Source organism: Podarcis gaigeae, assembly GCF_964106915.1.
Source record: "Podarcis gaigeae genome assembly, chromosome: 5".
NCBI lineage: Eukaryota > Metazoa > Chordata > Lepidosauria > Squamata > Lacertidae > Podarcis > Podarcis gaigeae.
The window spans coordinates 58,531,197-58,555,835 of record NC_139681.1 but is presented as its reverse complement, the minus strand read 5'-3'; the positions used below and the strand labels follow the sequence as shown (position 1 = coordinate 58,555,835).

General features: G+C 47.5%; 1 protein-coding gene and 1 long non-coding RNA gene across 5 annotated transcripts in view; one reads left to right on the top strand and one right to left on the bottom strand.

Annotated features, from left to right (window-relative positions):
* The window catches only part of LOC310844224, a 168,170-nt gene that overhangs the window by 99,996 nt on the left and 43,535 nt on the right, over window positions 1-24,639 (bottom strand). The gene's annotated exons all lie outside the window — the stretch shown is intronic.
* Window positions 1-24,639, top strand: part of KCNIP2 (potassium voltage-gated channel interacting protein 2) — a 105,324-nt gene that overhangs the window by 40,459 nt on the left and 40,226 nt on the right. Inside the window, exon 1 of one of the 4 annotated variants that reach the window (XM_083738056.1) lies at window positions 12,223-12,976. The exons of the other annotated variants lie outside the window; for them this stretch is intronic. Within the exon in view, the coding sequence (XP_083594182.1) occupies window positions 12,889-12,976 (88 nt within the window). The 5' untranslated portion in view covers window positions 12,223-12,888. Of the gene's footprint in view, window positions 1-12,222; window positions 12,977-24,639 lie in introns of those variants that run through there. 4 annotated transcript variants of the gene reach the window in all.

Here is a 24,639-nt window from a genome sequence, read left to right as displayed (position 1 = left end):
GTAGTTTTACTTTCCTATTCCTTATGTGTTTTTGTTTTGTTTTGTTATAATTGCAAAAATCTACATTAAAGCTCCAGCGCCTCCGCCTCCTTTTTAAATAACAAAAAACAAGTTTCAGAACATGGACTGGAACATGGACTGGAGAGGCAACAGCTGGCAAACATGCATTTTTCACCTTGTAAAGGAAAGGCAGCTTTAGGAATGTGCCTGGCATTGGAGGAGCTGCTGTCATGTCAGGGAAGGACATCAGAACTTGTAGGATAGATTACTGCAATGTGTTATACGTGGGGCTGCTGCTGAAAATGCTTTGGAAACTCCAGGTGGTGCAGAATTTGGTGGTTAGGTTGCTCACTGAGTAAGACAGTTTGAGCATAGTACAGTGGTACCTCGGGTTAAGAACTTAATTCGTTCTGGAGGTCTTAAAGGATTTTGCAAAGTTTTTTGCAGATAAAGTCGCTCAGATTCGAGAAGAGGTAGACTCCACCATGGGAGCAGGGCTGGGGCGGGAGAGTGCTAGAGTCCTGTCTAGTCAAGTTGTGTGGGATCAATTCCAATCTGTTACCCCCGATGATGTGGACAGGCTGCTTGGACGAGTGAAACCAACCACTTGTCTCCTTGATCCTTGCCCATCCTGTCTTATAAAAGCTAGCCGGGAAGGACTGGGCGATGGGCTTCGTGGGGTGGTGAATGCTTCCCTCCGTGAGGGAGCCTTCCCAGACCCGCTGAAAGAGGCGGTTATTAAACCGCTTCTTAAAAAACCAACTTTAGATGCGGCCACGATGGCCAACTATTGCCCAGTCTCAAATCTTCCATTCTTGGGCAAGGTGATTGAGCGAGTGGTTGCTGAACAACTCCGGGCACGCCTGGAAGAAGCGGACCATTTGGATCCCTTCCAGTCAGGATTCAGGCCTCATCATGGGACTGAAACTGCCTTGGTTGTGCTGGTTGATGATCTCCAGCGGGCTAGGGACAAAGGTGAGAGCTGTTTCCTAGTTCTGCTGGATCTCTCAGCGGCATTTGATACCATTGACCATAACATCCTTCTGGACCGTCTTGAGGAGCTGGGAGCACTGTCATACAGTGGTTCCGCTCCTTTCTCCTAGGCCGTGTTCAGAAAGTGGTGGTGGGGGATGAGTGTTCAGACCCCTGGGCTCTCACTTGTGGGGTGCCTCAGGGTTCTGTCCTCTCCCCTATGCTTTTCAACATCTATATGCAGCCGCTGGGAGAGATCATAAGGGAGGTTGGGCTGGGTGTTCATCAGTATGCGGATGATACCCAGCTCTACCTCTCTTTCAAATCAGAACCAGTGAAGGCGGTGAAGGTCCTGTGTGAGTGCCTGGAGGCGGTTGGAGGTTGGATGGCAGCTAACAGATTGAGGTTGAATCCTGACAAGACAGAAGTACTGTTCTTGGGGGACAGGAGGCGGGCAGGTGTGGAGGATTCCCTGGCCCTGAATGGGGTAACTGTGCCCCTGAAAGACCAGGTGTGTAGCCTGGGAGTCATTTTGGACTCGCAGCTGTCCATGGAGGCACAGGTTAATTCTGTGTCCAGGGCAGCTGTTTACCAGCTCCATCTGGTACGTAGGCTGAGACCCTATCTGCCTGCAGATTGCCTCACCAGAGTGGTTCATGCTCTGGTTATCTCCCGCTTGGACTACTGCAATGCGCTCTACGTGGGGCTACCTTTGAAGGTGACCCGGAAACTACAACTAATCCAGAACGCGGCAGCTAGACTGGTGACTGGGAGTGGCCGCCAAGACCACATAACACTGGTCTTAAAAGACCTACATTGGCTCCCAGTACATTTCCGAGCACAATTCAAAGTGTTGGTGCTTACCTTTAAAGCCCTAAACGGCCTCGGTCCTGTATACCTGAAGGAGTGTCTCCACCCCCAACGTTCTACCCGGACACTGAGGTCCAGCTCCGAGGGCCTTCTGGCGGTTCCCTCACTGCGAGAAGCCAAGTTACAGGGAACCAGGCAGAGGGCCTTCTTGGTAGTGGCGCCCTCCCTGTGGAACGCCCTCCCACCAGATGTCAAGGAGAACAACAACTACCAGACTTTTAGAAGACATCTGAAGGCAGCCCTGTTCAGGGAAGCTTTTAATGTTTGATGTATTAGAGTATTTTAATATATATTTTTTGGGAAGCCGCCCAGAGTGGCTAGGGAAGCCCAGCCAGATGGGCGGGGTACAAATAATAAATTATTATTATATTAACCTGAAACTGTTCTTAACCTGAAGCACCACTTTAGCTAATGGGGCCTCCTGCTGCTGCTGTCCCGCTGGAGCATGATTTCTGTTCTCATCCTGAAGCAAAGTTCTTAACCCAAGGTAATATTTCTGGGTTAGCGGAGTCTGTAACCTGAAGCGTCTGTAACCTGAAGCATATGTAACCCAAGGTACCACTGTACACCGATGCTGGCCTGACTGCACTGGTTGCCACTTAGATTCCAGGCCCAATTCAAAGTGATGGTTTTGACCTATAAAGCCTTAAATGTCCCAGGAACGCAATAACTCATGCACCGTCTCTCTCCATTTAAACTGAACCGGGCCCTGGGATCATCATCTCAGGCCCTTCTTCATGTGCCTCCTCCACAAGAGGTCCAGAGGGTGGTAACATGGGACGAGGCCTTTTTGCAGTGACTCCCCATTTGTGGAATGCTCTCTCCAAAGAGGCTTGCCTGGCACCTTCATTACATAACTTTAGGGGTCTGGCAAAAAACACCTCTCTTCAACGAGGCATTTGGCTAATTTTGGCTAATTAACATTCTTTGGCCTTTTACATGTGTCTGTTGGGGTTGGGGCTATTGTTTTGTTATTGTTATCCTCCCCCCCCCCCGCATTTTCATGTTGTATTTTTATGTTGTGAACCACCCTGTGATCTTCAGGTGAATGGTGGTGTATACATTTAATTTAATAATAATAATAATAATAATAATAATAATAATAATAATAATAGCACAATGTGTGCATTTGTATAAAATGCTGTATTACGGGTTGCAGATGAGAATGCTGCTTGGAGACTGTATTGGCAGTGCTCAGAAACCAGAGTGGAAGGTGGTTTTAACTAAGGCTTATCAGGATCTTCCCAAGTCGGTGCTGCAAGTAATTAGCCTCTGGGGAAGGGGAAGCTGTTCCTCCCGGCTGGCATTTGAGCCAGAAACTGTTAAATGGCCCTTGAAAGCAAACTGGTAAATCCCAGCACAACACCATGGGAACAGAGCAACTTCGGCTTTTTCCTATGTGGACAGGGGTCAGCAACTGGAAGCTCATGAACCCAAACAGGCCATTAAGGACAGCTGTTACCCCAGAGACAGAGGGGGAGACCAGGGGTGAAGGAAGGCGTCGTGACACCCGGGGCAGGCATTGCTACATAGGGCGCGTGTGCGCCGTTGCTACGTACGACGCATACGTAGTGACACCGCACATGCGCTGTATAGCGGTTTGCCGTCGGGATCCCTCCGTTGCCACTACAGCCGCGAATGGAGGATCCTCTGTTCATGGCTACAGCCGCGAGCAGAGGATCCTGACACCGTCTGTATGGCGCTGGAGCGGCGCTGGCGGCAAACTGCTATACAGCGCATGTGCGGCATCGCTACGTACAGCGCATGTATGCGATGCTGCACATGCGCTGTACTTAGCAGTTTGTCATCAGTGCTTGGATCCTCTGCTTGTAGCTGCAGCTGCAAACAGAGGATCCTCCACATGCGGCTGTGGCAGCGCAATGGCTGCTCGCGCCGCCGCAGGTGACTTCTTGTCATCCCCACAGACATGGAACCCGGGTCACACCGCCCCCCCCCCATTGCGACGCCACTGGGGGAGACTGGTGATGGTAGCAGCCATAGGTTTTGCTACCAGACCAGTCTGGGGACTCTGCATTCATCCATTATCCCCTCCAATGTTTCTCAAAGTGACCCTCAAGGAAAACTCATTGCAGACCAGGATATAAGTTTATGTCTGTGTGCTTCCATCTGCCTCCCCACTGGTTTGGCCTGCAACTCTCACCAGCCCCAGATGAAGTTCCTGGTTCAACTCTCACCTCTGGCCATTAATTCATAGATAGCTTTAGGCAAGCCACTGTTTTGCCAGCTTCAGTGCTCCCCCTGAACCCACCTGCAACATGGGGATAATAATACTGGCTCACTTTGCAGGGTTGTTGTTACAACTGCGGCAAAATAATGCATGTGAAGTGCTTTGAACACTTGAAAGCACTACAGAAATCTTGCCTGTTGTTGTTATTACTCTCCAGGGCCTCTGTCACTTTTTGTGTGCTTTTGTCATCCTGCTACCTTCATTTCTTAGATCCTGGTGCCCCTATGGGAGTATTTTGTAGAATCATGGAAGAGTTGGAAGGGATCCTAAGGGCCATCTAGTCCAACCCCCTGCAAGGCAGGAATCTCATCTAAAACATCCATGACAGGTGGCCATCCAACCTCTGTTCAAAAACCTCCAAGGAAGGAGAGTCCACCATTTCCTGAGGGAGTCTGTTCCATTGCTGAACAACTCTTACTGTCAGAAAGTTTCCCCCTGAATGTTTAGTAGGCATCTCCTTTCTTGCAACTTGAAGCCCACTGGTTGGAGTCCTACCCTCCAGAGCAGGAGAAAAGAAGCATGTTCCCTCCTCCAAATATCCTAAAGATATTTGGAGATTGCTATCATATCTCCTCTCAGACTCCTCTTTTCCAGGCTAAACATACTCAGCTCCTTCAAGTGCTCCTCATAAGGCTTATTTTCCAGACCCTTGATCATCAGGGTTGTCCTACTCTACACAGCTTGTCAACATCTTTCTTAAATTGTGGTGCCCAGAATTGAACACAGCATTCCAAGTGTGGTCTCACTAAGGCAGAACAGAGTGGTACTATTATTTCCCTTGATCTGGACACTATACTTAGCCTAGAATAGCATTAGCTTTTTTGCTGCTGCATCACACAGTTGGCTCATGTTAAGCTTGTGGTCCACCAAGACCCCTAAATCCTTTTCACATGTACTGCTAGTAAGCCAGGTGTCTCCCATCCTATATTTGTGCATTTGGTTCTTCCTGCCTAAGTGCAGAACCTTACGTTTATTCAGGGCCTTTCACTTAACGTCCCTTTAAAAAGATAAGAAAAGGCTTTGGGTGCTGCTAGGTTCTTGCCAAAGCTCATTCTTCCATGGCAGTTTCAAAGCTGGATTATAAAACTTGAAATCCAACTGATTGACATATCTGATTCCCCACCCCCAGGATTTAAGCAATGATTGGTGCCTTCCCCCTGAGGATGTGGGATGTTGCAGAGCCCGGTGGTTTGCTGGTGTGAAAAGTGCCATATCTTGTTGCAGAATGGTAAAGAGGACTGGGATTGAAAGTCCCCCTGTAGTTTCGGTCATCAGTACTTTGCAGACCAGGAGTGGCATGGTCCTGCGGGAGCCCCTAAACTGCCATGAGTTCATGTTTGCAAGGCCAGAGCTAGTTTTTCCTTGTAGCATTTTCCATTAAGAAGTGTGAACGCTGCTGCTGCATGGGGAGAGGCAATTTTCACTGTAAATAGCATGTTTAAACTGACGGCAAAATGTTATTGCAAATGCAGCCTTGGATCCCTTTATAATCAGGAGCAATGGCTCTGGGGCAATTGAAATATTAAACTATGAACATAAACACTTTGTGCCTAAGACAGATTTGGGAATAGTTTTATATTTATCTTTGTAATTAAACAGCAGTTCTATTTATGAGCTAAAATGGTCTTGGCACGAGGCCAGTGGGGCGGCAGTCCTTTATATACTTTCCTGAGAGGGAGATCCAGTGAGCACGATGGGGGTTTTCTTCTGAGTAAACATAGAGCAGGTGTGCTCTGGAAAGTACAGAAGGGGTAGAGAGAGCGTTTATGGTGGGATGAGAAGGATGGTTTCTATGGGAGGAAGGTAGTGAGAGAAGGACCACGGTTCAGTGGTAGCACATCACCTTTGCATGCGGTCAGCCCCAGGCACAATCTCTGCCATTTCCTGGGAGAGACCCTGAAGAGCACTTGCCAGTGCAGACAAAGCACAGCTGGATGGACCAATGGCCTGCTTCAGGTAGCTCGGTAGAGCATGACCCCTTAATTTCAGGGTCATGGGTTCGAGTCCACTTTGATGCCTGCGTTTGCAGGGCGTTAGACTAGATTACCCTTGTGGCCCCTTCCAAGTCTTCAGTTCTGTGATTCTAAGACAGCTTCCTATCTTTCTATGTTTTGACATGGCATGGTGCATAAAAAGGTACCTTAGATACTGAACCAGAGCACGGGTCTATCTAGCTCAGTATTGTCCATACTGAATGGCAGCTGACTCTCCAGGGTTTCAGACTGGAGTCTGTCCAAGCCCTACCTGGAGATGCCAGAAATTGAACCCAGGACCTTCTGCATTCAAAGCAGGCACTCTTCCACTGAGCTGTGGCCCTTGGTGTGCTAATCAGCCAAAAGGTGATGCCGCTTGCCAATGCCAGAAGAAAATAGGAAGGTTACTAGGTAGGATTCATAGTTTAACCACACAGTGTGCAAAGAAATACTTTTATGAGACAGGGTGAGCTCCCGTTGCTCGGTCCCAGCTCCTGCCAACCCAGCAGTTCAAAAGCACGCCAAAAAGGCAAGTAGATAAATAAGTACCGCTCCAGCGGGAAGGTAAACAACGTTTCCGTGCGCTGCTCTGGTTTCGGCAGAAGCAGCTTAGTCATGCTGGCCACATGACCCGGAAAAACTGTCTGCGGACAAATGCCGGCTCCCTTGGCCTGTAAAGCGAGATGAGCCTCGCAACCCCAGAGTCTGCGACTGGACTTAACTGTCAGGGGTCCTTTACCTTTACCTTTTTAAGCAGCCTCACACAACCATAGCCCAGAGTGTAGCCCAAGCAGGAGCTCACCCAAATGGCAGCCCCTCTGTGTCCCTTTTTTCCAGGGACAGTCCCGCATTTACAGAAGCCATCCCAGTTTCTGATTTCATCCCAGAATGTCCTGTTTTTCCTTAGGATGTCCCTATTTTCATCGGAGAAATGTTGGAGGGTGTGTGACCCCCGAGCAAAGGAGATAAGTAACTATACAACCTTTAGAAGACATCTGAAGGCAGCCCTGTATAGGGAAGCATTTTAATGTTTAATGCTTTGTTATGTTTTTATATATGTTATACAGTGGTACCTCGGGTTACAGACACTTCAGGTTACAGACTCTGCTAACCCAGAAATAGTACCTCGGGTTAAGAACTTTGCTTCGGGATGAAAACAGAAATCGCACGGCGGTGGCGTGGCGGTGGTGGTGGTGGGAGGCCCCATTAGCTAATGTGGTACCTCAAGTTAAGAACAGTTTCAGGTTAAGAACGGACCTCCAGAACGAATTAAGTTCTTAACCCGAGGTACCACTGTATATGTTGGAAGCCACCCGGAGTGGCTGGGGCAACCCAGTCAAATGGGTGGGATATTATTATTATTATTATTATTATTATTATTATTATTGAAAGGACATCTCTATTTTCACCAGAGAAGTGCAGGAGGCGGTCATGTCTGAGATGCATCTGTATCTGGCTGGGCCCAATATTATGGCCGCCACAAACTGATGCCTTGGTTACAGGATAGTAGTACTGCCTTCTTCCACTAGATGTGCTCCTCCTCTAACACTTGCTAGGTAGCTGAGAAAGCCTTTGTGCAGAGGTGTGCGTAGATTAAAAAGGCCCTTCCTGTACTGTCATCCACAGTGTGTTCTAAAAACCACTTCTCTGGCTTCTTTAAACAAAGGCTTGGTAGCCCACAAAATACAAAAAACAGGGAGCAAAACTGCAGCTTTGTTTCTGGTCCTCTCACCTTGAAAAAAGGGTATTGTGTAGTGTTGGGAAAGGTTCAGAAACAGCAACCTAAATGATCAAGGGTGTGGAGCAACTCCCCTGTGAAGAAAAGTTGCTGCATTTGGGACTTCTTAGAGAAAAGGCAAGCAAGAGGGCACCATGCTAGAAGTTTATAAAACCATGCATGGTATGAAGATAGTGGATAGAGCAAAGCTTTGTTCCCTTCTCTCACAACACGAGAACTCATGGACATAAAAATAATGCGGGAAGATTCGGGACAAAGTGCTTCACCCAGTGCATAGTTAAACTATGGAATTCGCTCCCAGGGCAGTGATAAGGGCAGTGATGGCCACCAACCTAGATGGCTTTAAAAGAGAATCCTTGGAGAAGAGGGCTATCGATGGCTGAATACCAGTTGCCCACAGGAGGGGAAGAAGAAGAAGAAGAAGAAGAAGAAGAAGAAGAAGAAGAAGAAGAAGAAGAAGAAGAAGAGTAGTTTGGATTTGATATCCCGCTTTATCACTACCCGAAGGACTCTCAAAGCGGCTAACATTCTCCTTTCCCTTCCTCCCCCACAACAAACACTCTGTGAGGTGAGTGGGGCTGAGAGACAAGAAGTGTGACTGGCCCAAGGTCACCCAGCAGCTGCACGTGGAGGAGCGGAGACGCGAACCCAGTTCCCCAGATTACGAGACTACCGCTCTTAACCACTACACCACACTGGCTCTTGTGTTTGAATGTTGCTTGCTGGTTTCCCACAGGCATCTGGTTGGCCACTATGAAAGCAGGATGCTGGACTAGATGGGCCACTGGCCTGATCCAGAAGGCTCTTCTTGTATTTGATCAGCCAGTGTATCTGCAAATATGCCTTCAAGTAGGCTAGAACTGAGATCTTCAGGAAAAGAAAACCCATGTTGGGTGGTTTATTAAATACTCCCGGCTATGCAGGGGAGGCCCAGCTACGACGAGCATTGCCTTCTTGTGCCTCCTGCTGCTGTTCTTCCTGCAAAGGATGTCACTGAGCACCAAGATAAACAAAGACTCCCACAGAATGCTGTACTCTTACATTCTTTTTATTACACAATCTAGGATGACTACCACTTCCTGTTTCATGGCTGGCAGCAGCACCTGGCATCCTTGGGCAGCTGCCAGAGCACCAGCAGACTGGCAGGGGCCGCCACTAATGCCTGCTCCGGCCCCCACGTCTTCATCCTGGCACTGCGGAATCTTCAGTCCAGAGGCATTGTGGTTAATTCACATGGTGGCTCAGCCCAGCAACCTGGCGCTGCTTGGCTGGTGCCCACCTGTCACCAGGTAAGGCGGGGGGAGGAATTAGTATACAATAAACTCAATATGCAGAGTACTGACTGTGAGCAAAGTCTTGTTTGTATTCACACACTGGTACTCTGTTGACAAGTACTCATGTATATTTAGCCTATATACATCTCTCTTGCATCAGAAAGTTCATCATTGTAAGGCACAGTTATACAGGGATGTATGCGTTGATCAGACATGGCATTCTCCACATGGTGTGTGCGCGCAGGCTCAGACCAATGGGCCAGAGACTTGCTCCCATGACTCCTTCTAGAATCTATACACTGCAGGGAGAGTATAACTGTGAACTGTGAAGAGGCTAGAACAACCCCACTTCACCCATAAGCATGCTTAGAAGCAGTAGGGAAATCCATACTTGATTATCACTCTCAACGGGAATCAAGCGGCCGTGCAGGGGGCTTCTTCAAAATGTGTGATGTTTTGACTGTAAGCACACGGAGAGGCAGATATCTGTGACTACCAGTCATGTAGCGAGCCAAGCATTGCCGTGCGTTGGAATTCAAGAAAGTGGAGAAGTGGGGAAAGATTGCAATGCTCAGCTTTTGTGGCAGCTGAAGTCTACAGATTGTTGATTCTCTGTGTGTTCAGAGCTGCTGCACCAGGGGGTTTTTAAGCAGACGCCATGCAGTAAGCTTGTATGCCATCCCTTCTTGGTCTTGATCTGACCCCGTAGTGAGTATGGCATGGTGGTCTTGAGTCTGCCTCTAAGCTAGGAAGGATCAGCGGTATAGAGAGGGATGTGTGTGCAGACTAGTACATGATTTGAGGATATTTTTGGGCCAAAGAGATGACCCTTTCTCAGACATGCACAACTAGCTAAAGACAAGCTTCCACACTGATGCAAGGAGGTGACCCCTATGTCTAAGGACCAAGATTTTGGCCTTGGATTGGTTGGAGTGTTGTCATAGGTAGGTAGGTTGACAGATAGTCAGTCAGTCAGGGATAGCCAGTCAGGGATGGTTTGCTGAGTTGCATCAGGATCACAGTGTGAGTGGGGGGAAGGGGGCCTGAACACTTTGCCCCCACTGGTCCTGCTAATGGCAACAAGAGGAATGGCAAAGTGTAAAATTTCCCGCAGTGATGACCATCAACTTGGATGACTTTAAAGAGGATTTGATAGCCTGTTGTACCTCCAACTCCCATCCATCCCAGACAACATGGTCAATGTCCAGAGATGATGCAATCAGCATCTGGAGGGTCATGGGTTTCTCACCGCTGGTGTATAGAGACAGTTGATGATCTGAAAGTTGCCAATGTTTATCTGTTTCTTTTAACGATGTTCAGTTCAGTTCAGTTCAAGGTTTCCCAACAGTCAGGGAAAAAACCTAACCTCCAACTGATACTCAAAGCCACACAACAATAGGAACATAACAGGCTTATACCAGGGAACATTATTTGTCTGTCTAGTCTAGTATTGTCTACTCTGACTGGCAGTAGTTCTCAATGGTCTTGGGCAAATCCTATATTGTAACTGGAGATGCCAGGGATTGTATCTGGAACCTTCTGCATGAAACGCATGTGTTCTACCACTCTGTTACATTCCCTGCTAAATTTAGTGTACATGCAACACCAGCGTACCTGAAACATGTTGGAACTGGCTCTAAGTCACGTGGGCATGTAATAACAATATACTTCCAAAATTATCAGAAAGGCTTTTTTCCATGAAAGAGATCCATGCTTTGATTTAGCAGACTCCTATGTACTGTTTGGGAGATTTTGTGGTGGGAGAGACAAGGCTTGTTCTCCCAGGAGATTATGTAATGTATTTAACGACAAAGCTCAATTGTTCTTAATGTAGGTTTGAATGGATGTTCAGTTTTGTATAGGTTGCATTTGTTTGCATTTTGGGTTAAAGTGTTGTAAGCTGCCCTATGAACCGTTTTCTGCTGCAAGGCAATCTATGAAAGTTTGAAGTGAATAAATGAAATCCGTACTCTGTCTTTTGTAGCTTTTTAGAGCATCTAAAGCAGTGCCAGGGAAGCTGCAACTCTCAGGATATTTTTGGACTCCAGTTTTCATCTGCTCACAGCCTTTCACAGCCAGTGGTGAGGGAAGATGGAGTTGAAGTCCAACAGCATCTGGAGGGTCACAGGTTCCCCACCTCTGATTTCCGTGCTTTTATTTGCTTTCCCCAACTAAACCTATGCTTTTGCTAAGGTCTGGCTTGCTCTGGGTTATTCACAAAGCACATTTGCTTATATAAGTCTCTGAACACTTTAAGTTTACTGTGTGTAATACTCTTCAGGATAAGAAATGGGGTAAAACTGAGTAAGAAAGTATGTCACCACATACGTACTGTATATTCTTTGCTTGCATATATGCTTTGTTCCAGGTACTTCTGTCTGGTGTCCACTCATTATCTTGCTATCTGGATCTATATAAGGTAATGGCAGTGAAAGCCTGAGTTGTAAAGGTGTGTATGAAAGCAGATTCACCATCTCTAGCGTTCCTGCGTGTGTGTTTTTTTAAATATGCTAGCTCTTATCAAGATAACCATCTTGGGTTGTCTGGACAAGTTACTTGGTTTGTGACACCTGCATCACCTCTCTTATACACCATGCAACAAAGCCCCATCCATTTGCCTGTTATCTTCAGAAACCAAACTGTGCTGAAGTGTAATAAAGGATGTTGCTGCAAACTGTCAAAAGCAGCAGGCACAACTATAGGTGTGTGGCCAGCCACCACCCCCTCCTTTGGGGCTGCCATTCTCCTTCCTGGTTGTTAACCCAGATCCTTTTCAGATACAGAGGCAGGTGGTTTTGTGGTCCACAGCTGCGTCTCTTCCTACCTCTTTATTTCCACCCAGCTGCAGCTTTCCCTTGTCACTCACTGATGTATCGCCCCGATAGCTTGAGGAATTACGTTGCCAGCACGCCTTTGTTTGCACAGAGCCAGATGTGGAGCAGTGCTAGGCGTCTGTCTCTGTGCCCTGTCCTGTGATGCTTCCCCCACTTTGATGGAAAAGGCACATCCTTGCAGTCTGCAGGAAAGGCGTTAGGAGGAGGCAGCGCCCCATTGGCCAGCAGGACCTGTAGAGTCAGACCATTGCCATGCCAACCGACACTGCCTGTGGTTTCCTGGGAGCCTGTTGTAGAGCGCTGGGTGTGGCAGAGGAAGATGCCAGGCAGAGCAGGGAACCGAAGAGGCATCTGCTGCCCAACGTTGCCTGGAAAGGGACACTCCCCCAAGGCAGGGCATTGCCAGCTGCCCCCCTTCATGGAACTATGCGACTGGCTGGGAGAGCCACTTAGCACTGCCTCTTTTGTGGTTCTTGCTTCGCTGTCCACTCCTCGCTGCTTCTTCCTGCAACTTTGCTGCACGGAGGAGGAGGAGGGTCCGGGGAGGGAGCGTCGCTTGCGTGTGTCATTGGAGAAGCTCGCAGTTAAGACAGCAGCAAGCCACTCCATGCTCAGCTTTGTCCTGCGCTACAATTGTTCCAAGTTTTCAGAAGCCCTCGAAAGTGCTGGGACTTTCTGAATCTGGATGGGGAGCACAGCTCTGGGCGTGTCCCCTTACTGGCAGCCGCTGCTCTCGCGGTGACCCAGGCATTGCCTGTACCAATCCCAGCGGAATTATCTGAGCACAAACCTCCTCCTCTTCCTCCCACCTAGCCCTGCTGTCTGTCTGAGATCAGGGGGTTGTTCTGGCTCGGATGTCTGGGCACGGTCACAGGCAGGAACAGAAGGGCCCCCTACTCCTTGAGCACTTCTAGTTCTCACCCTGCCCAGGGAGTTGTTTTTCTGACCGGGGGCCACCCTGCCACTGTGTATTGGCACCATGACTCACTGCCAGCGACGGTGCAAGAGGCAGCTGGGGCGGGCGATCCGTTTCTTCTACCAGCTGGTCACAGGGACCCTGTCTCAAGGTAGGCTGCTTCTGGGCTTCTGGTGGAGGGGTGGGCTCTGGAGTTGGCATGGCAAGGAACTGTGGCAGATGGCTAGAGATCATGAGCATTTTGTGGGGTGGTCTTTAAAGCCATGGGCTCTGCAGTGAAGCACAAGGGGGAGCAATCTTTCTCCCCCCCCTTAGTTGTAGGTCATCCTGCCTCTTTGGAGTAGGGGAAGAAGAAAACAAAATTTATGTGGCTAGTCCAGAATGAAAATCGCCTGGGGATCCTGGGCACCAAAATGACATGCCTGAGAGATGATGGAGTCACACTGAGTTTCAGTTGCGCCTCCACGCATACACTTCTGTCCTGGTTCAGGGCCAGGACCCCCAATTAGGTCCTTGGAATTGGTGGCTGGGTTTTTCTGCAGCCTTGCTGGGAGCACCAGGGCTGGCTGGGAAGAAATCGTTCCTGCATCACACCCTTTTCAGACTCTCTTGCTTTAAACATGAGGCATATCTAATGTGTTGGCTCCCATGGCCCATTTCTACCCCGCCCTGTAAAAGGCCTCTTTGCAGAGAGATGGAAGCTCTGCTCTGCAAGCAGAATTATACGTTCCCAGCAGAAGCACCGAGAGGTGGACTGGAGCCCATTACTTCGTATTGGAGCTGATGCCGTTTGATCTGTGCACCCAAACTTCATGCTTATTCCTATTACCTGACCCAGAAAAGCAAGCCTCAGGTGGTTGAGCTCAAGCAGATTCCAGCCTATATGCAGAGATTCTGGGCTTTTTCCAGCTTTTTCCTGTCCCAATGTGCAACAGCCTTTCTCCATTCCTTCAGTGTCCTGTGTGCTTCCCAGGCGTAGGTTTGGGGCAAAGAGTGAGTCATGATTTAAGTGCACATTCTAATGCAAGGATGAGGAGCCTGTGGCCATCCAAATCTTGTTAGATTCCAACTCCCATCAACAAGGCAAATAGTCAGGGATGATGGGAATTCTACTTCAACATCATTTGGAGTACCAGAAGTTCCCCACACAACTTCTAATGTGTGTTGTCCTCCTTTTTTAATTAAATCTCAAATGGTTCTCCTCTGATGTCATCCTTTCCTGATCATTGAGTTGAGGAACAATCACACCCCCAACATATTCCATCTGCTTGTTAGTCTCTAGAATTCAGTGAATATTCAAAGGATTTCTGTCACTGGGTCAAGTTGCCCAGTGGAGGTGGTCAAACTCGCTTTCAGCTCTCCCCTACTAGACCTGGGCTCAGTATTTCAAGATGGTAATTCCTCCTGCATTCACTGTCCATCCCAGCCTATTTCTGGATCCAGTGAGTGGCACATTGCTCTGAAGCATGAAGCTGCCTCTGCCATTTCCAGAGTCACATGGAACAGTTTGGTAGGATGCTAGCACTGATTGCTGAAAAGTTGAGGAGCATCAAGGGCTGCATTATGTACCTCCCAACTTCACTCCCTAGTGGTGCTAATTCTGTATTTAGCAGGTGCCAGTCTTGAGTTTTGTAAATTTCATTGTGATAGGTGTATCTTCTTAAGGAAGGCAGAGAAATAGCCTAACTTGTGGATGGACTGAATATGGGTGGAACTTACCTGCCTGCGGGAGATGACGACAATAGCTCTGGCTTACCATGAGGACTTCTTGAACTTAAGCCCATTTCTTGGAGAGTGAAGTTGAGATTCTAAATGATGCCAGCACCTTGGGCTGAAAGTGTGCTTGCTGTAATGTTGATCTCAATATCCTTGGGAAATAGTAATGATACCATTTATTGTTTAAGTACCTAATCCAGGGGTGGGGAACCTGCTGCCCTCCAGATGCTGCTGGACTACAACTCCCACCATCCCTGACCTCCGGCAACATCTGGTCCTCCATCCCTGGTTTAATGTAACTGAATAATAATGACTGAAAATGTATTTCAACTCTGAACTCCTTGTTCTCCAAGCCCCATGCTCTGTCAGCCACACCACACACTACCTGATTGCCCAGGTAGAATGAGGACACCATTGGTCCTCCTGCCCTCCTTTGCCAGTTTCCCATACTATTTGTCAGGAAAGTTCATTTCACAGCTGGGCATCAGAGCTTAGGTGCATATTCAGGTGTATATTCATAATGCATATTCAGAAGGATGCATTTTGTCCTCTGTGCCATTGGCTGTAGCACCCAGGTCCCTAAAACTGGCATGTTAGAGTCATCCTTGTGTTTGCCTGAGGATCAAGACAAGTTCCTCATGGGCCATGCCTCAGTTTTCCTAGGTCATGCAATAGGCATTTATGGTTAGTAAGGAATGAATAACTTTAGTTTACTCTGGAGTCAAGGCACTCAGAATTTGTCAGTCTACCTTAGCTCAGCATCCATGGTTGAGGTTTAACAGAGGCACACAGAAACAGAATAATCAGGTTTAGCCAGCAGCTTGTGTTCTTCTCAAGATGTAAAGCCAGTTTGGCTTTATGCTTTATGTTTGGCTTTATGTTTAACACAGGTGCACCCTTGCTTGGATGGCAAACACCAGAAAATATGAATTCTGGTATTCTGATTTAGTCTGTGCCAACTGTTCACATGTGAACTTTTTTGTTTGTTTAAAAGTAGCACTTTTAAGGTGCTGGACTGTCTCCACCCAAGTCCCCTTTGTCCACCCCTTTCACTGCTGTTCACAGGCTTTTTGCTGCCTGATCAACTGATGTTTCAGAGTTTGGGGTGGGGAGGGAGAGCATGTATTCAGCAAGATGATGTCATGCAGCCAATTTGATTTGGCTGTGTGCAAACACTGTCAAGCCAATTCATAGCGAGAGTAGTGTTTCCTGCATCACATTATATCCTCACTCTCAATATGCTCTGGGGATGACAGGGAGAGTGCTTATCAGGGCGGTAGGGCCATCACCCGTTTTAACACCCACCCCAGTGGAAAAAGCATTTGCAAAAAGCCCTTCTTCCTGCCACACACACATTTTGTCTCACCCTAAGTGCAGTGTCGTTTGTTCCATTGTGTTGAAATCCTTGTGAGAATTGGGATATTTCCAATCAAACACTGCAGGTGCAAATGGGAAAGTTGGCTTCTTTGCTTCCTGTTAAAACAAATGGAATCCCCCCCCCCCCATTTCCCTGGTTCTGCCTCTTTAAATGACTCCACCCGTTCATGGAACATGCTGCTCAATGGGGCTTGCTCCCCTAATGTTCCAACCTGATACAAAAGACAATGTAGATTAATAACATTTCCCCTGTAGCTGGCTGCAGACAGTTAATCAAATCACCCCAAGAAAAGAGAGATTCAATTTGTGTGAAGGGTGGAAAAGAAGATTAACTTGGTTCAAAACAAAATATTTGGTGTGAGGGATCAACTGGTATCCTCGCAGCAGCTTCTCCAGGGACTGAATCGCAACAACTAGGCACTTGATGTATCAGCCCGGATTTGCTGAAATCTTGGACCGCCAATATTTATGCAATATCCTGCATAAAGTGTGGAGCTGGATGGAAGGTTTTTGCATCTATCATGCCCCCCTCCCAGACATTCATGTTTATTAGTTGAGGAGGTTTGCCAGTGGCCTGCAAGGAAAGGTACCTCTGATTCAAACTCCAAGCTCAGGTGGGCCTGATGTCATCTCTCTTTTTCTCCCTGAATAAAAACCTGAATTTTGGCCACGAGAATGTGACTTTTTGGACTCTGCCATAAGCAAGGGTATCATCTAATATTAACTAGTGAGAAGATGCATTTTTTTGTTTTTATGTTAAAATTATATTACCTTTAATGCAATTTCTTTTCTTAAATGTAATATAAGTTGTTACCATATTTCCCCTTAGGATTCAAGGGTCTGCACCCTTCTTATTTGGTCTGTCAGTGCTTTGTTCCTGCTCCAGAGGAGCTTCAGTGGTACTAGGATACAAGCCTGCTTAGAGTTTGACTCTTTACCCATAAAACCCTTGTTCTTAATCTTAGGGCCTTAGTACATCATTTTTATCATGCATTCATGTATTGATAGTGCTATCTACGTGGTCATACACAGTCCCACTTTCAATACTGTTTGAAACGTTTGCAAACGTTTTGGGGTGGTCACACTGCTTCATTCCCAATCAGTGCCTATCCTATAACTTCCTGCTAAAATCCCATAACTTATTATACCACCAACAAACTGGTTTATCTTGTTGCACTGTAGCCCCTCCAATAATGTGGTAGCATTGGGGAAGCATTGCAGAACAACTAATGAAGCAGAATAAACCCACTGCTAATGGAATATTACTGTGTCAAGAGCAAGTTGCATTAATGCATATGAAATAAAACAGTCTGGATGGGTCTCTAGGTGTGCAGAAGCAGATTGTGGCTAACGAATGAAAGGCACTCTGCACATGCCCTAAGGTGCTCTCTTCTGTATTATTCATTCATGTGCCATTAGAGCTGGGCCCAGTCCAAATAAAGCACAGACTCTCCTGTTAAAAGTGCCCTGGAATGCTGTGAGCTCCCTGTGACACTGGGCGAAGAGAAATGATTCTGGATCAATTAACCAGATTGAGACAGTAACATCTGTAGCCAAAAATAGCCTTTTGTCAATATTTGGCTGTGCTTTATTAATAATCAGCTCCCACTCTGATTAGCAGCTTTGTAATAAGATTCAGCTGTGACCTAAATTTAACTCTCCTAATGGATAAAGCAAAAGAAGAAGAAGAAGAAGAAGAAGAAGAAGAAGAAGAAGAAGGTATTACCCAACGTTAGATCAGCCTGACCATGCCAGGTAATCTAGGTGAGTGAGCTCCCAGCTGCAGGAAAGGGCATCCATGTCATCAGTGATGAACCCTCATTTCCTGAGCATTGCCTTAGCTGAACAGATGCCACAGGCAGATTCAAATTCTGTAGGACCCACATTCCGCTGCTGGCTGAGTTGCGTTTTAAGGAATCTGTTGCTGTTATATAACTATGAAATAGTCCATGTGATCCATTGCCCTATTTCAAATAGAAATCAAAGCTGGGGTGTGTGTAATTAACCCATAACTGACAGAGATGGGATTGTGTTGGAATATATATATAATATTTATGCTGTTCAGACAAAAAGGCTCCCAGGGCAGCTTACAACAACCAGTAGTAGGATTGTAAGCCTGAGGACAGGGACTCTCTAAGAAGACATGGCACAGAAGGAAAAAGGATGGGGAGGGAGGGAGGAAACAGCAAGCTCAGGAACCAGTTCTTAAAGTTACAGTCTTTATAACACAGTTATATACCGTATTTTTTGCTCTATAAGACTCACTTTTTCCCTCCTAAAAAGTAAGGGGGGATGTGTGTGCGTCTTATGGAACGAATGCAGGCTGCACAGCTATCCCAGAAGCCAGAACAGCAAGAGGGATTGCTGCTTTCATTGCGCAGCGATCCCTCTTGCTGTTCTGGCTTCTGAGGTTCAGAATATTTTTTTTCTTGTTTTCCTCCTCCAAAAACTAAGTGTGTCTTGTGGTCTGGTGCGTCTTATAGAGCGAAAAATATGATAGTTCTACCTACAGATTCTAGAGAGCAGCCCCTCTCTGGAGGTGCTCCCTCCTCCTCAAGGTTATATCTAGGAACAGAGCGGGTGGAAATGTTTGTGTCAAGAGGGCAGGATTGTTCTTGGCACACAGTTCTTCCCTCAGTCAGCTGATTCGAGGACAGTCAGAATCCTCCTAAAGAAAGGCCTTGATGGAGTTGCCTGCCCCCCTTGCTGTTCCCTGCGGTGGTTCTGGCTGTCTTGGCAAAGAGCAAGCTCTTCCTGGGAGCACCTTTCCCCTCTCTAGATCAGATCGGGGAATCTGCCGAGAAAGGACAGAGTGTTTTGTGATGGTCTTGTGCGGCGTGGTATCCAGAAAATGCTGCCTGCATTTTTGGCTTATTTCTGGGGAGAGAGCGATGAAGGATGCTCTGGTGTCCAGAGCCTTCAGCTCAAATTCTCCAAGTACCTCCAGTCTCCCTTGGGCTTGCAGAAGAAGGCAGCCATCCTGGGTTTTGTTTTGTTTTTTAAAAAATTGAATGCAAATGGCTCTTTGTGATCTGGTAACCCATCCTGCACAGTGCTCGATGGGGGCAGGCTGCAGCGTTTGACTCCATGCCCTTGGGTCATGGGGCCACACATTCACAATGGCACGGAAAATTAGTGGCTGTGCTTGAAGCCTTGCCGATGTGCAACTCTGTCTGCTATTTTTACCCAGGCAGGTGGGTGACTGTTTAATTTTAGCTCAGTGCCAGCACTGTCTCGCCAGGGAACTGGTGTGTGTGTGTGTTCACAGCTTTCTTTTACATATAGAGGGAGATAAGTGGGGTGATGACACCTGGTTCTTAGACTCTGACTGCGTGCAAAGGTGACAGCACAGTGGTGCACTTATGGCAACGCAGGCTACGCGTAGAAAAGTCATAGCTCAGTGGTAGAGGATTTGCCTTGCATGCAGAAGGTCGCAGGTTCAATCCCCAGCAGGGAGAGGCTGTCTGAAACCCTGGAGAGCCACTGTCAGTGTAGACAATACTAAGCTAGATGGACCAATGATCTGATTCTGTATAAGGCAGTTTCTTGTTATCCTAAGTGCTTTGAACATTTTAAGATGCTATATTATTATACAGTGGTATTATTAGGCCAAAGGGTGAGCGACTGAGCCCAGACCCCTGGACATTGTCATCTGCTTCACATATAGATCACAAAAGGATTGTGGCGAAGGGCTGGAGGAGGCAATGTTGCTTGTGTATGCTGCATTTCAGAGTACTTATATTTGGGGGATTATCTTTGTTGTGCAAGTCCTTACACACCTCAGGTGAATCATGTCTGGTTAGTGTTTAGAGAGAGACTTACAGACCCCTAAGGATAAATACACCTGTTTCCTCTTGGTCTGTCTGTCTTGTAAAAATGCAGTAACTTCGTGAGTGAAGGAGGAAAATTCTCCCTCTCTGAAATGGAAGAAGGTGACACTGTTTATTTCTGTGGGTTACCCAGTGGTGACATGAAGTGTTTGGACTGTTACTCCCAGGTACCCCTTTAGTTTAACAAAGATTGCTTTTCCCTATGCCTGTTTTTGATATCAGCCAACTATTGTTTGTTTGTTGCTGAGAACATCTTCAGCTAAGGAAGCGTTCTGTCTAACCAGAAAGTTTGCTTCCTTCGTTTTAAACACTAGGCTGGATTGCTGCTTCTCAGCTTTGATGCAATGAATACTGCTAGTAAAACACTTCCTTCGGTCGCTGCTGAAATTTGAGAGCAAAGCTATTTGGGCATCTGTAGGTGGGTGAAGCTTAACTGATCACACTCAGGCATGTGCACACACATGTGTGCACACGCACAGACTTCAGAGACATAGTGCTTCTTAATTGGCACCTCATGCTTCCTGGAGGAGAGTTGCAGCAAAGTTTGAGGATAGGGCTGGGATAGACCCCCGGCAAAAAGCTTGGAGGACTGCTGCTAGTGAATTTAGACTAGGGGTGTCTTCCAGATGTTGATGGACTACAACTCCTATCATACCCAGCCAGCTTAGCCAGTGGTCAGGGATGATGGGAGTTGTAGTCCAAAAACATCTGAGGACCCATTTGAAGAAGACTGATCTAGACAATGCTGATCAATATGAGTCAATGGTCTGAGTCTATAGGGCAGCTCCCTGCGGACCATTTACTCCCTGGGTGGGGCACAAAACACCTCCATATTGATATCTAACCAAGGTTTCAGAACAGTGAGCTCTGCTGCTCTAAGCAGTTGGCTTAGGGAAGATGAAGGAAGTGTGTGTGAGTAAGAATTAAATTTGAAAGACCATAAGAAGTTGCCGCAGGTGAAGATGGACACTCCTGGCCTCCATATCTTACCTTGGGGGAGATTTGAGATGTGGAGGGAGTTACTGCTTCTTCAAGCAGGCAAAAAGCAAAGCAGAAACCCAGCTACTTCTGCGTATTCATTTAATGCGCAGTTTAATTAAGCACAATTTAATATCTTCCCATTCATTATATCTAAAGCTCCATGGGGAGGGGGAAGGAAGCCCCAACCTGCCAGGTGGCAACCCTTGCTGTGGGACAGAGGCGGCCTCAGTTTGTGGGGTGGGGTGGGGGGTAGTGAGTTCACACAGGAAGATCCAACGCAGTAGGTCCTGATCCCGGCCAAGTAGCTCACCTTTCCCTTCTCCAATGCTCACCCCACTGGGCTCCCCCCGGGCCAGCCAGTTATTTTTAGACAGGCGCCATGTGTTGGAAGGAGAACAATTAATGTAATTGGTTTGGGGAGCCTCGTTTGTGCACGGGGCCGAGAGTGGCTCTGAATCTGCCTGGAAGAGGCTGGCACCAATGTAGCAGAGGACCGGGGGGAGCCAAGGGAAAGCAGGGTGGGCAACGCATCTGGCATGGAGACATGGAGAGGGAAACGCCACACAGTGACAGCCTCTTGTATGCCTCCCTTATCGTCATCCTCCTGGTCATGTCCTACTGGTTCACGACCAAGTGCTTCAAGATTCTCAGTGGCATCGAAGGTAAATTGTGGGCTGCGGGGGGTGGAGGGTGTTTGGTGGAAAGGAAGTGCTGAAAGCAAACCCCGGGTGGAAACGCTGGGAATTGGGAGGAAAGGGGTTTCTTGCCGCATAGCAGGCAGCTAGGATTAGGGGCTCCCAGCTCCTTTACAACCGCAGTGTCTTCTCTTTTTCTTCTTCTGCAGTTGCTTTACTCTACCTGCACTTTTCTTCCTTCCCTGGGTCCCTGATCTCTTAGCATGTCGGCAGTGGGCTACCCAGTTCCCCTCAGTTTATAAGGTCCCCATACCTGTGCACTGATCTGTGTTCCCAAATTAACACATGGTATAATGCGGTAGTCTTCAGCGTTTCAAGACCCAGGACCCGCTTTTAGTCCAAACATTCATTTGGGGATCTACTGCTTAATCTTTTACCATATGTTTGCATGGTGGTAGTGCTCCTGTTGTGGCCCACCTTGGATTCGGCTGCAACCCAATAGTGGGTCCCAACTCACCAGCTGAAGACCAGTGGTCTAATGGACAGCCTTGGGGCTTAAATTCCTAAAGGGAGACTTTGGAGAACCGCAGAAGGTCATCCTCCTCTGACCTGTGGTTGGGTTTCCCCCCATCTAAACCCAGTTGTATTGTGTCTAGTTATGGTTACTTAGAGGTAGGAGAAAGCACTCTGCACATGCTCTTAACCTGATCTTTGTGCTTCTGAATTGAGCATCTGAGATCAATGCTTTGTGTGTTCAACTCTAGTTGACTTCTGGAGTTGCTCTTGCTGAATGGAATGCTCCCTGAATAATTGTCCTTTGATTCTGAACTCTGAGTGATTTTCATAATATAGAGAAGTAGGGAAATTAGCTTTCCCCAGTTCTGAAGTGGGAATAATAGGTCTTAGGTGCTGTGAGTTCCATAGACACCAGAAATTGTTGGTGTGGGTGTGATGGATGCCACTGCCTTAGCTTCGCTGGACTTTAGCATACAGTTTATGACCAGATGACATATTGTGCTCCTTTCCATCATGTTGGCACTCTGTAATGCCAGCAGTGTTTGTGGAGGGTGGGGTTATGGCTAGGAAAGATTGGCACTTTGCAGTCCATTCTTTGGATCATGTTGTAGTTCTTGGTTCTTTTGATAGACCAGTTTGTTGCTGTTGTTATCTGAGAAGCTTCATCAGGGTGGTTCTTCTGCCAGTTATACAGTATGATTTTACACATACACAAAACGGCAGGGAAGAGATTAAGAAAAGTGAAGGTGAAGACAAGGACTAGTTTGGAGCTGTCCACAGGCAGAGTGAGGGATGGGCTTTGGCTGCAATTGTACCTGCTAGACAAGGGGTCAGCAAACTTTTTCAGCAGGGGGCTGGTCCACTGTCCCTCAGACCCTGTGGGGGGCCAGACTATATTGGGGGGGCAAAATGAATTAATTCATATGCCCCACAAATAACCCAGAGATGCATTTTAAATAAAAGCACACATTCTATTCATGTAAAAACACCAGGCAGGCCCCACAAATAACCCAGAGATGGCACATTCTACTCCGGTAAAAACACGCTGCTTCCTGGACCATCCGCAGGCCAGATTTAGAAGGCGATTGGCCCGGATCTGGCCCCCGGGCCTTAGTTTGCCTACCCATGTGCTAGACCAATGAACTACTAGGCAGTTGTGCCTGGTACATACATAGAGAGGGATGCAAGGTACATGCAGAGAGAGAGAGAGAGAAACTGACCTGAGAAGGAGATGGTGCTTTTGAAAGAAAAAGAAGATGGCAACCTTGGTTATGATAATGGATAGTACCAGTTGCTGTAGAGGCTGAAAATCCATTCCAGGACAGCCTTTTTTTTTTAGTTTAGAGAAAGGAGAAAGTACAGGGGACACGAAAGAGGTGTATTAAGATTATACATGGTGTGGAGAAAGTGGGTATTTTTTCTCCCTCTTTTGTAATGCCAGAACTCCAGGATCGTCCAATGAAGCTCAGAAGATTCAAGGCACACATAAGAAAGTCCTTCTTCACACCATTACATAGTTAAACTGTGCAGTTTGCTCACCCAAGATGTAGTCGTGGCCACTGACTTGGATGGCTTTAAAAGCAGACAAACACCTGGAGAAGAAGGCTTGTAGCCGGTGACTTCTAGCCATGATGCCTCTGCTTTGCCTCCCCTGTTAAAGGCACGATGCCTCTGAATGCCAGTTGCTGGGAATCAGAAGTGAAGAGAGTGCTATTGCACTCAAGTCCTGCTTGTGGGTTTCCTATAATGGCCATCTGGTTGGCCACTGTGAGAGCAGGAAGTTGGGCTACAGGAGTCTTTGGCAGGACTTTTCTTACATCCTTAGGTGTGCTTGTGAGCACAGGGGCCCGAATGGGGGAATCCTGGGCATTTCTGCCCCCCCCCACCACAGGGCTCCAAATAGGCTTGCATTGTAGACACCATACTGCTATTCTGTGTGCCCATAGTCCTTAGCTGCTTGGCATGTGTTTGCTTGTTCATTACATTTCTATCCTACCTTTCCTGCAAGGAACTCAAGGCAGTATATGTGGTTCTCCACAACAACCCTGTGAGGTAGGTTAGGCTGAGAGATAGCTGCTAACCACACTGAGTGGGGACTTCAGCCTAGGCCTCCCCAGTTCTAATCTAACACTCTGGCTGTTATAGTCAAATGAGACCGACGTCAGCATCCAGTGGCAATCTCCCTAAGTGTGAACGTACTGAGAATGTAATTTTCAGGCAAAGTCCTCCATGCCTTCAATTAGTCCTGCTGTGCCATTTCTTTCAAATGCTTTTAGATGCAGCTGTGGACTAGTTTCTTGGCAGGGACGCTGCCTGCCATGCCCATTTGGAGCAGGAAGTGGGGTTTCTTCAGCAGGAGCAGCAGCTGTGTTTCCGACAACAGAGGTGTCGCATGAAATACAACAGGGATGGGGAACCTGTGGCCCTCCAGACATTGTTGGACCCCAGTTCCCATCAGCCCTCTGCCAGTATGGCCCAATGATCATGGATGATGGGAGTTGTATGCCAGAAACATCCAGAGGGCCACAGGTTGCCCCACTCCTGAAATACAGAATTGATACCTTCTAACTTTAATGTAGCTTTCAGTGCATCCAAGTTCCCTGCATCAGAAGGTGCAAAGAAGAGGCTGTAAGCTGTGGGGCCCAATGCATTAAGAGGGTGCAACCAACAGAGAGAGAAAGAGGGAGGGTGGGTAGGTGCCTGCCTGCCTGCCTGCCTGCCTGCCTGCCTGCCTGCCTGCCTGCCTGCCTGCTTGCCTG